Below are 12,980 nucleotides of genomic sequence, written 5' to 3'. Positions count from 1 at the left end.
GCATCTCCAGGCTGGAGATTGGGAGGCCGCCATTTTCATTCCCGTCCTCCAGAGTGGTATGGAAAGCGTTCAGGGAACAAAATCTCCAAGAGCAAACGCAAGCAGATTACTTAGCCCAGTCCGAGGCAAGGGTAGTCCAATTCCATCTCAGGCAAAGACATTTGAGAATCACGGCAACAGGCCCCTCCCACAGAAGATCAACAAGAACATCCAGTCAAGACCAAGCTCCTGATCAAGGAGAACAGTGAAACTCCAGGGTTAGGGGAAAGCAATGCATAGAATTCATGGCTTTTTCCCACGATCCTTTAGTTTTGCAAAGTTAATTTCTTTATATTTTATTTTTTCTTATCCTATTTTCTTAACTTTTCCTCTTTCTTCTTTTAACATCTTTAGACTAGTTTATCTTAACAACACCTTTCTTAAAAAGAATCTTTTTACGCCTTCACTGTTATAGTCTTATTTTATCCCTTCATTGTATTTAACCTTATTTTTTGTATACATACAGGGTTTTTTTTTCCTAAAAAATTTTGAGATACAATTTCTCCTAATAGATCAAAATATACCCTAATCTAGCACATGGCTTTGTTCTGGTCTCCAGCCTAAGCACATTCCCTCCTCTTTTTTTTTTTTTTTTTTTCTTTTTCCAACCAACTTATCAATTCCTTTTTCAGAATTTTTTTTTTTTTTTTAAATTTTCATCTTGGGGCACCTGGGTGGCTCAGTGGGTTAAAGCTTCTGCCTTCGACTCAGGTCATGATCCCAGGGTCCTGGGATCGAGCCCCACATCGGGCTCTCTGCTCAGCGGGGGGCCTGCTTCCTCCTCTCTCTCTGCCTGCTTCTCTGCCTACTTCTGATCTCTGTCAAATAAAAAAAAATCTTTAAAAAAAATAAAAATAAAAAATAAATTTTCATCTTTACAGTCATATTCCATCCCTTCATCATGCTTACTGTTTTTTTTATATATACAAGTTTTTCTTTCTTTAAAATTGTGGCAGGTAATTTCTTCTAAGAGACCGAAATACACCCAAAATCAAGTGGGTGGCTCTGTTCTATTCACCAGTCTAATACATATATGTATGAATGTATGTATACACACACACACACACACACACACACACATATGTGTGTGTGTGTGTGTGTGTGTGTGTGTATATATATATATAAATATATATAAAATGTTTTTTTTCCTTTTTTCCCCCTATCTTCTCCCCCCAGTTTTTGGATCTCTTCTGATTTGGTTAGCATACATTTTTCTGGGGTCCTTTCTGGGGTCTTTGCCATTTTACTCTCTCGTTCATATATTCTTATCTGGATAAAATGACAAGGCGGAAAAACTCACCACAAAAAAAGAACAAGCGGCAGTACCAATGGCTAGGGACCTAAACAATATGGACATTGGTAGTATGTCAGAACTAGAGTTCAGAATGACGATCCTCAAGGTGCTAGCTGGGCTCAAAAAAGGCACGGAAGATATTAGAGAAATCCTGTCTGGAGAAATAAAATCCCTTTCTGGAGAAATAAAAGAACTAAAATCTAACCAAGTTGAAGTAAAAAAGGCTATTAATGAGGTGAATCAAAAATGGAGGCTCCTACTGCTAGGATAAATGGGGCAGAAGAGAGAATTAGTGATACAGAAGACCAAATGACGGAGAATAAAGAAGCTGAGCAAAAGAGAGACAAACAACTACCGGACCACGAGGGGAGAATTCAAGAGATAGATACCATAAGATGAAACAATATTAGAATAATTGGGATTCCATTTGCAGATGATATGATACTATATGTGGAAAACCCAAAAGACTCCACTTCAAATCTGCTAGAACTGGTGCAGCAATTCAGTAAAGTGTCAGGATATAAAATCAATGCACAGAAATCAGTTGCATTTCTTTCTTTCTTTTTTTAAAAAAATATTTATTTATTTATTTATTTATTTGACAGAGAGCGATCACAGTAGACAGAGAGGCAGGCAGAGAGAGAGAGAGGGAAGCAGGCTCCCTGCTGAGCAGAGAGCCCGATGCGGGACTCGATCCTAAGACCCTGAGATCATGACCTGAGCCGAAGGCAGCGGCTTAACCCACTGAGCCACCCTCAGGCACCCCTCAGTTGCATTTCTTTACACCAACAACAAGACAAAAGAAAGAGAAATTAAAGAATCAATCCCATTTACAATTGCACCCAAAACCATAAGATACCTAGGAATAAACCTAACCAAAAGGCAAAGAATCTATACTCAGAAAACTATAAAGTACTCATGAAAGAAATTGAGGAAGACACAAAGAAATGGAAAAATGTTCCATGCTCCTGGGTTGGAAGAACAAATATTGTGAAAATATCTATGCTACCTAAAGCAATCTACACGTTTAATGCAATCCCTATCAAAATACCATCCATTTTTTTCAAAGAAATGGAAGAAGTAATCCTAAAATTTATATGGAACCAGAAAAGACCTCGAATAGCCAAAGGAATATTGAAAAAGAAAGCCAAAGTTGGTGGCATCACAATTCCAGACTTCAAGCTCTATTACAAAGCTGTCATCATCAAGACAGTATGGTACTGGCACAAAAACAGACACATAGATCAATGGAACAGAATAGAGAGCCCAGAAATAGACCCTCAACTCTGTGGTCAACTAATCTTCAACAAAGCAGGAAGGAACGCCCAGTGGAAAAAAGACAGTCTCTTCAACAAATGGTGTTGGGAAAGTTGGACAGCCACATGTAGAAAAATGAAACTGGACCATTTCCTTACACCACACATGAAAATAGACTCAAAATGGATGAAGGACCTCAATGAGAAAGGAATCCATCAAAATCCTTGAGGAGAACACAGGCAGCAGCCTCTTCGACCTCAGCCGCAGTAACTTCTTCCTAAAGACATTGCCAAAGGCAACAGAAGCAAGGGCAAAAATGAACTATTGGGATTTCATCAAAATCAAAAGCTTTTCCACAGCAAAGGAAACAGTTAACAAAAGCAAAAGTCAACTGACAGAATGGGAGAAGATATTTGCAAATGACATATCAGATAAAGGGCTAGTATCCAAAATCTATAAGGAACTTCTCAATGCATCACCCAAAGAATAAATAATCCAATCAGGAAATGGGCAGAGGACATGAACAGACATTTCTGCAAAGAAGACATCCAGATGGCCAACAGACACATGAAAAAATGCTCCACATCTCTCGGCATCAGGGAAATACAAATCAAAACCACAATGAGATACCACCTCACACCAGTCAGAATGGCTAAAATTAACAAGTCAGGAAATGACAGATGTTGGCAAGGATGTGGAGAAAGGGGAACCCTCCTACACTGTTGGTGGGAATGCAAGCTGGTGCAACCACTCTGGAAAACAGCATGGAGCTTTCTCAAAAAGTTGAAAATAGAGCTACCCTAGGACCAGCAATTGCACTACTGGGTATTTACCCTAAAGATACAAACATAGTGATCCGAAGGGGCACGTGCACCTGAATGTTTATAGCAGCAATGTCCACAATAGCCAAACTATGGAAAGAACCTAGATGTCCATCAAAAGGTGAATGTATAAAGAAGATGTGGTATATATATACAATGGAATACTATGCAGCCATCAAAAGAAATAAAATCTTGCCATTTGCAATGACGTGGATGGAACTAGAGGGTATTATGCTGAGTGAAATAAGTCAATCAGAGAAATACAATTATCATATGATCTCCCGGATATGAGGCAGTGGAGATGCAACATAGGGGGCTTGGGGGGTAAGAAAAGAATAAATGAAACAAGATGGGATCAGGAGGGAGGCAATTCATAAGAGACTCTTAATCTCACAAAACAAATTGAGGGTTGCTGGGGGGAGGGGGGTAGGGAGAGGGTGGCTGGGTGATGGACATTGGGGAGGGTATGTGCTATGGTGAGTGCTGTGAAGTGTGTAAACCTGGCGATTCACAGACCTGTACCCCTGAGGCCAATAATACATTATATGTTTATTAAAAAATTAAAAATTTTTTAAAAAAAAGAATAATTGGGATTCCAGAAGAGGAAGAAAGAGAGAGGGGGCAGAAGGTATATTGGAGCAAATTATAGTAGAGAATTTCCCTAATATGCCAAAGGGAACAAAAATCCAGGAGGCAAAATCCAGGAGGCACAGAGAACTCCCCTCAGAATCAATAAAATAGGTCCACAGCCCATCATCTAATAATAAAACTTACAAGTCTTAGTGACAAAGAGAAAATCCTGAAAGCAGTTCGGGACAAGAAGTCTGTAACATACAATGGTAGAAATACTAGACTGGCAGGAGACTTATCCACAGAGACCTGGCAGGCCAGAAAGAACTGGCATGACATATTCAGAGCACCATGTGAGAAAAATATATAGCCAAGAATACTATATCCAGCTAGGCTATCATTGAAAATAGAAGGAGAGATAAAAAGCTTCCAGGACAAAGAAAAATTGAAAGAATTTGCAAACACCAAACCAGCCCTACAGGAAATATTGAAAGGGGTCCTCTAAGCAAAGAGAGACCCTAAAAGTAGTAGATCAGAAAGGAACATTGTATTGCCTGTAAGGCAATGTAGGCAACACAATGGCACTAAATTCTTCTCTCTCAATAGTTAACCCTGAATGTAAATGGGCTGAGTGCCCGAATCAAAAGACACAGGGTATCAGAATAGATAAAAAACCAAAACCCATCAATATGCTGTCTATAAGAAACTCATTTTAGACCCAAAGACACCTCCAGATTTAAAGTGAGGGGGTGGAAAACAATTTACCATGCTAAGGGACATCAAAAGAAAGCTGAGGTGGCAATCCTTATATCAGATAAATTAAGATTTTAAGCCAAAGACTATAGTAAGAGATGAGGAAAGACACTATATCATACTTAAAGGGTCTGTCCAACAAGAAGATCCAACAATTTTAAATATCTATGCCCCTAACATGGGAGCAGCCAACTATATAAGCCAATTAATAACAAAGTCAAAGAAACACATTGACAATAATACAATAATAGTAGGGGACTTTAACACCCACCCCCCACTGAAATGGACAGATCATCCAAGCAAAAGATCAACAAGGAAATAAAGGCCTTAAATGACACACTGGACCAGATGGACATCACAGATATATTCAGAACATTCCATCCCAAAGCAACAGAATACACATTCTTCTCTAGTGCACATGGAACATTCTCCAGGATAGATCACATCCTGGTACAGGTCTCAACCAGTACCCGAAGACTGGGATCATTCCCTGCATATTTTCAGACCACAATGCTCTGAAGATATAACTCAATCATAAGAGGAAAGTTGGAAAGAACTCAAATACATGGAGGCTAAAGAGCATCCTACTAGGGGCACCTGGGTGGCTCAGTGGGTTAGGCCTCTGCCTTCGGCTCGGGTCATGGTCTCAGGGTCCTGGGATCGAGCCCCGCATCGGGCTCTCTGCTCAGCGGGGAGCCTGCTTCCCCCTCTCTCTCTGCCTGCCTCTCTGACTACTTGTGATCTCTGTCTGTCAAATAAATAAAGTCTTAAAAAAAAAAAGAGCATCCTACTAAAGAATGAATGGGTCAACCAGGAAATTAAAGAAGAATTGAAAAAATTCATGGAAACAAATGAAAATGAAAACACAACAGTTCAAAATCTGTGGGACACAACAAAGGCAGTCCTGAGAGGAAAGTATATAGTGATACAAGAAGTTCTCAAGAAACAAAAAAGGTCTCAAGTACACAACTTAACCTTACACCTAAAGGAGCTGGAGAAAGAACAGCAAGGAAAGCCTAAACTCAAGAGGAGAAGAGAAATAATAAAGATCAGAGCAGAAATCAATGAAATAGAAACCAAAAGAACAGTAGAACAAATCAACGAAACTAGGAGCTGGTTCTTTGAAAGAATTAATAAGATTGATAAACTCCTGGCCAGACTTATCCAAAAGAAAGAGAAAGGACCCAAATAAGTAAAATCATGAATGAAAGAGGAGAGATTGCAACCAACACCAATAAAATACAAACAATTATAAGAACATATTATGAGCAACTATATGCCAGCAAATTTGACAATCTGGAAGAAACAGATGCATTCCTAGAGACATATAAACTACCAAAACTGAACCAGGAAGGAATAGAGAACCTGAACAGACCCATAACCCGTAAGGAGATTGAAGCAGTCATCAAAAATCTCCCAAAAACAAGAGCCCAGGGCCAGATGGCTTCCCAGGGGAATTTTACGAAACATTTAAAGAAGAATTAATACCTATTCTCCTGAAACTGTTCCAAAAAATAGAAATGGGAGGAAAACTTCCAAACTCATTTTATGAGGCCCCATTACCTTAACCCCCAAACCAAAGACCCCACCAAAAAGGAGAATTATAGACCAACATCCTTGATGAACACAGATGTAAAAATTCTCACCAAAATACTAGCCAACAGGATCCAGAAATACATTAAAAGGATTATTCACCATGACCAAGTGGGATTTATTCCTGGGCTGCAAGGTTAGTTCAACATTCGCAAATCAATGTGATACAATATATTAATAAAAGAAAGAACAAGAACCATACGATCCTCTCAATAGATGCTGAAAAAGCATTTGATAAAGTACTGCATCCTTTCTTTCTTTCTCTTTTTTTTAAGATTTTAAAAATCTGGGACCGTGACCTGAGCCGAAGGCAGAGGCTTTAACCCACTGAGCCACCCTGGCACCCCCCGCATCCTTTCTTGATCAAAACTCTTCAACATGTAGGGATCGAGGGTACATACCTCAATATCATCAAAGCCATCTATGAAAAACTCACATCAAATATCATTCTCAATGGGGAAAAACTGAGAGCTTTTCTCCCTAAGGTCAGGAACATGGCAGGGATGTCCACTATCACCCCTGCTATTCAACATAGTAATAGAAGTCCTAGCCTCAGCAATCAGATAACAAAAAGAAATAAAAGGCATCTGAATCGGCAAAGAAGTCAAACTTTCACTCTTTGCAGATGATATGCTACTTTATGTGGAAAACCCAAAAGACTCCACTCCAAAACTGCCAGAACTCATAGAGGAATTCAGTAAAGTTTCAGGATATAAAATCAATGCACAGAAATCAGTTGCATTTCTTTACACCAACAGCAAGACAGAAGAAAGAGAAATTAAGGAGTCGATCCCATTTACAATTGCACCATAAGATACCTAGGAATAAACCTAACCAAAGAGGCAAAGAATCTGTACTCAGCAAACTATAAAGTACTCATGAAAGAAATTGAGGAAGACACAAAGAAATGGAAAAATGTTCCATGCTCCTGGGTTGGAAGAACAAATATTGTGAAAATATCTATGCTACCTAAAGCAATCTACACGTTTAATGCAATCCCTATCAAAATACCATCCATTTTTTTCAAAGAAATGGAAGAAGTAATCCTAAAATTTATATGGAACCAGAAAAGACCCCGAATAGCCAGAGGGATGTTGAAAAAGAAAATCAAAATTGGTGGCATCACAATTCCAGACTTTAAGCTCTATTACAAAGCTGTCATCATCAAGACAGTATGGTATTGGCACAAAAACAGACACATAGATGAATGGAACAGAATAGAGAACCCAGAAATAGACCCTCAATGCTATGGTCAACTAATCTTAGACAAAGCAGGAAGGAATGTCCAATGGAAAAAGACAGTCTCTTCAACAAATGGTGTTGGGAAAATTGGACAGCCACATGCAGAAGAATGAATCTGGACCATTTCCTTACACTACACACAAAATAGACTCAAAATGGATGAAAGACCTCAATGTGAGATAGGAATCCATAAAAATCCTTGAAGAGAACACAGGCAGCAGCCTCTTCGACCTCAGCCGCAGTAACTTCTTCCTAAAGACATTGCCAAAGGCAAGGGAAGCAAGGGCAAAAATGAACTATTGGGATTTCATCAAGATCAAAAGCTTTTCCACAGCAAAGGAAATAGTCAACAAAAACCAAAGACACTGACAGAATGGGAGAAGATATTTGCAAACGACATATCAGATAAAGGGCTAGTATCCAAAATCTATAAGGAACTTCTCAATGCAACACCCAAAGAATAAATAATCCAATCAATGGGTAGAGGACATGAGCAGACATTTCTGCAAAGAAGACATCCAGATGGCCAAAAGACACATGAAACATGCTCAACATCACTCAGCATCAGGGAAATACAAATCAAAACCACAATGAGATACCACCTCACACCAGTCAGAATGGCTAAAATTAACAAGTCAGGAAATGACAGATGTTGGTGAGGATGTGGAGAAAGGGGAGCCCTCCTACACTGTTGGTGGGAATGCAAGCTGGTGCAGCCACTCTGGAAAACAGCATGGAGGTTCCTTAAAAAGTTGAAAATAGAGCTACTCCATGACCCAGCAATCGCACTACTGGATATTTACCCTAAAGACACAAATGTAGTGATCCGAAGGGGCACGTACACCCGAATGTTTATAGCAGCAACGTCCACAATAGCCAAACTATGGAAAGAACCTAGATGTCCATCAACAGATGAATGGATTAAGAAGATGTGGTATATATATACAATGGAATACTGTGCAACCATCAAAAGAAATGAAATCTTGCCATTTGCAATGACGTGGATGGAACTAGAGGGTATTATGCTGAGTGAAATAAGTCAATCAGAGAAATACAATTATCATATGATCTCCCTGATATGAGGAATTTGAGAGGCCCAGTGAGAGGTTTGGAGGGTAGGGAAGGAAAAAATGAAACAAGATGGGATCAGGAGGGAGATAAACCATTAGAGACTCTTAATCTCACAAAACAAACTGAGGGTTTGTGTGGGAGTGGAGGGGAGGGGAGTGTGGAGAGGGTGGCTGGCTGATGGACATTGGGGAGGGTATGTGCTATGGTGAGTGCTGTGAAGTGTGTAAGCCTGACGATTCACAGACCTGTACCCCGGGGCAAATAATACATTATATGTTAATAAAAATAATTTTTTAAAGTACAGCATAAGGAATATAGCCAGTGATATTGTAACAGTGTTGTATGATGACAGATAGCAGCTCCCCTTGTGATGAGCATAGCATAATATATAAACTTGTCAGATCACTATGTTGTACCCAGAAAACTAATGTAACACTATGTGTCAACCATACTGATAGAATGTAAACAGATACTGATAGAATGTAAGAAATAGAAAAACAAAGTGAACTATTATAATACATTACTTTATAGAATTTAATTGTTCCTGGGTTTATAACAAATAAAGTGGATTTAAAACTAGTCTCTCATTAATATGGAAGACAGTTAACTTGTATAGTAAAAGGTACAGTAAAAGTTAACTTACAATAGTAAAAAGGAAAAAAAATTAAATGGCTCATTAAAATCACTTAAATGATTGCTTTCACTATAAAACCATTAATCAGGACATAGAATCAGATAAGTTGTATCATGTGGTTGAAAATATACCCAATGAATTCAATACCAAATGAAAGAGTTTCACTCTTACATTCCAGAGACAGTCATCTCTCAGATCAAGTCAATTTCTCTCTTGTATATTAAAACCTGAAAGTCATAATCAAAGGAGGAAAAAAAAACAAGGATTTCACAGATTTCTTGGAAGCACAGTACTAGAACCCATGTCCTATCATATCTTTTGTCAGTATTTAATGATCACTGCAAGAGCTGATACTGCTAGTGAGCTTCTTGACTTTATATATACATATTAAACCACCACACATTTCAAAGTGAAATACATGATGCTTCCCCCTGAAATAGTCATAATTTGGGATTCAAGTATTCTTAGAAGCATTTATCCGTCAGAAAATACGTGGTTTTGATTCCCTTGTGATAAGGTTAATTTCCTTCATTTTCTTCAAGGCCTCTGTATGAGAGATAGGATTGAATTCCTTCAAAGTCTTGAGAGCCCTAGACGATGATTTTGGCATGCTGACTATCCTATTCTCTGAAACATTTGGCAATGTCTTAGAGTTTGATCAGAGGAAAAAAAAAATAAATCCCACAAAGTTTATGAGAAAAAAGTCATAACTGACTATATCTGCCAAGGCAATTGTATTCATTCAAAAAATTTTCAGTATAGAGATGTGTATCAATTATAGAGTGAAACACTTGGCTTCTATTTTAAAATGTTCTATTTATAGCTCACTGGGTATTTATTTGTCTCAGTCAAAACTGAAATAGGTCAGCTTTCTTAACTTCTGTATTACATATAAAGTTAAATGAAAAAAAAATTACATATATTAAGTCCAACTGTTCTGAATTCTTTCTAAATAAAACTTTCTTTAAAGGGCTAACATCTTGGGTTTTTTTATTCTTCTTATGATTTTTATTGATTTATTAAATGTTAATTAGACATTATTTAATGACATTGTACAGTCTGTTTTGAGTCCATAAGAATTTAACTATTGCCATCTTGTGGTCAACGTTTATAAATATGACACAGAAAGCAACGTCACGTTCCTAGAGAGATACTTTAAAATCTTACCAAACAAGTTTTCCTATCAATTGAGAAAAATGATCATTCCATTACATACAATATTTCCCAAAGAGACATAATTTATTAATAATTTTAAGGAATTATAATTTTTAAAAACCTAACTTTATGTATAGTATTTGACCATGAATGGTAACAGTACTCAGTAGGACATCAAGTCAGTCCCAATATTATCTTAGAAACATTCATTTGCTCCTATCTATATACGGTCATAATTAAGGTTTAAATACTATAAGAGTTTTACAGGCAAGTTTTCATGGGATTCTAAAACACAATATTAATACTACTATACCATGGTTAGGTTGAAAAGGTGGTCAGGAAGGCAAAGTTCTGAGAAGTTGGAGCAAGAGAGGAACAGAAAGCAGAAAAGTCAAAACCTAACATCTACAGAGCATAATTTCAATAATTATCTTGAGTACTTCCTCATTTAAGTCTTTCCTAGAAGGCTAACTGCTGAGTTACATTTGCAATTATATTGGCATTCAATAAATGAGACAGAAAACACACTTACAAAAGCAAAGAAAAAATGTTCTACTGCTCAAAACATTTCTAATACTTCTTCCTAGATTGTGGAAGTAAAGTTTTAAAACAGAAGATATCTTAATTTCTATTGCCAAATTTCAGAATTTAGGTTGTATTAAATTTAAATGACTAAGAAGTGGAAGGTAAATAAAGCACAAAGCCAACAGTCTTTCAGAAACATAAGGCAACATCAAACTACTGTGATGCTGATGGTAGAGATGAAATTCAACCACACAACTTTGAGCAGTACAGAAAAGGTCATTCATATTAACAGCATGTAACATGAGAGTCCTTAGTTTTCTTACATCGTACCTATTGGTCAACATCATCGATAACTCTAAATACCCTTTACAAAACACCTTTACAGACATAGCCCCTTGCCTTTATCATATTATAATTTTAAAATAGAAAACTATGGCACAGATATAGGCCTATATATAGATAAAAAGGCATCCAATTGTACAAGAACTACTAAAGGGTAAAATTAAAGGAAAAACACTACCTAAAAGTTTTAAAATTCCATTAGAAATAGTGTTTTTTGGTAAAAAGAATACACATACAGTCAAATATGATACCAGATTCTTTATCCCAATGGACCAAGAGAAAACAAAAAGCCTATGGACAAGAATGAGATGTATATAAAAATAAAGAATTCTCATTATATACTTATTCAATATTAGGACAAGTATCAAACTATTATATTAGAAGAAAACTAATCTTACCTTGTTGCTGTGAAAGTGAAGTATCAGATTTATTTCTTACATGTATTAAATGACTTTGTGCTGGCCTGTGTTCAACTTGCTTAACATCTTGGTCATGCTTTTGTTGGTACTAAAGAATTTAAGACATGAAGTCATAATACTGCTTTTAAAGTTACTTTAAAGACTTTTGAGCAAGAAAATTATTTAGATGTTTCTTATATAAAATTTGGATATTATGCATGCTTTCTAATTGCTAAATGGGTGATAGAGTACATATAACTAATGAAAAGATATTGGAAATAAAATTTTGGAAAAGATTTGGATAATATACACAGATTTCAAATATTCAAATTATTTCTATTTTTACTAGAGAATTCAGAGCTCCTTATAAATCAAACGATCTTAGATATATATACATAATGGATTTAGACAGGATAAAAACTTAATTTGCTTGTAAGCTCTGCCATATAACCACTTTTACATAAAACGAAAATCTGCATAATGCACTGCAATTTTCGAAGGTCTTTTATATATAGTAACACCATTTAATTCTCACAAGATAGTAGGTATTGTTATCCTCCTTCACCATTCAAGAAATGTATATTCCACCATAAGCCCCATCATCTCTCTTTCTTACTTATAACCTAACCAAATTTGAAACTGACTAGTATTCACACATTCTTTCACAATCACACATCACGAATTAGGAAGACATTTTCTTTCTTCCTTTTCCTGCTTTATGGGCCTAATTATGAATGAGTTCCTGAAAACATCTATCAGATATGCTTTGACAAGAATTTAAAAAGCTATCTCTGGATTCTTATCAATGACAGTTGACCCAGAGGCTGAACCCAGTCAATCCCAGGCTCCTTACTTCCTCCCTGTCTTTGGAATATACATCCCACCTACTATTTGCATACTAGCAGATGTTCCAAGGACATAGCCTTGAGAGAGTAAAGTGTTCCGAGAGTTCATCTGGACTGAATATCTGACTGAACCAAATGAAGGCTTCCATATAAACTTTTAAGATTCTAGTGGGTGGGTACAGAGATCTACTTGTCCTACAGTTGCCCAAGACAAGCCTCATCAATAATAAGTTCCCTTAATTACTGAACCTGCCACCTACCACTCTGAAGTGGTCTGTCATTATTCGGTCTCTCCTTGCTCTCCGTGCATGGGAAGCCAGTTTTGAATTTCACTCAGGAAACTCCTGAGGTGGCCAGTAATACCAACACTGTGCAATGCTATACAATACCATTCAATAAATACTTAGTGAATAAATGAATCAACAGTGAAAAATGCATTGC

General features: G+C 37.0%; 1 protein-coding gene across 1 annotated transcript in view; it reads right to left on the bottom strand.

Annotated features, from left to right (window-relative positions):
• Nucleotides 1–12,980, bottom strand: part of KIAA0586 — a 132,700-nt gene that overhangs the window by 43,481 nt on the left and 76,239 nt on the right. The window contains exon 31 of the mRNA XM_080807340.1: nt 11,695–11,803. Coding sequence (XP_080663466.1) covers nt 11,695–11,803 — 109 coding nt within the window. The remainder of the gene's footprint in view (nt 1–11,694; nt 11,804–12,980) is intronic.

Source organism: Martes martes (genome assembly GCF_963455335.1).
Source record: "Martes martes genome assembly, chromosome: 7".
In the NCBI taxonomy this organism is placed as follows: domain Eukaryota; kingdom Metazoa; phylum Chordata; class Mammalia; order Carnivora; family Mustelidae; genus Martes; species Martes martes.
This window is presented reverse-complemented; position numbering and strand designations above follow the sequence as displayed.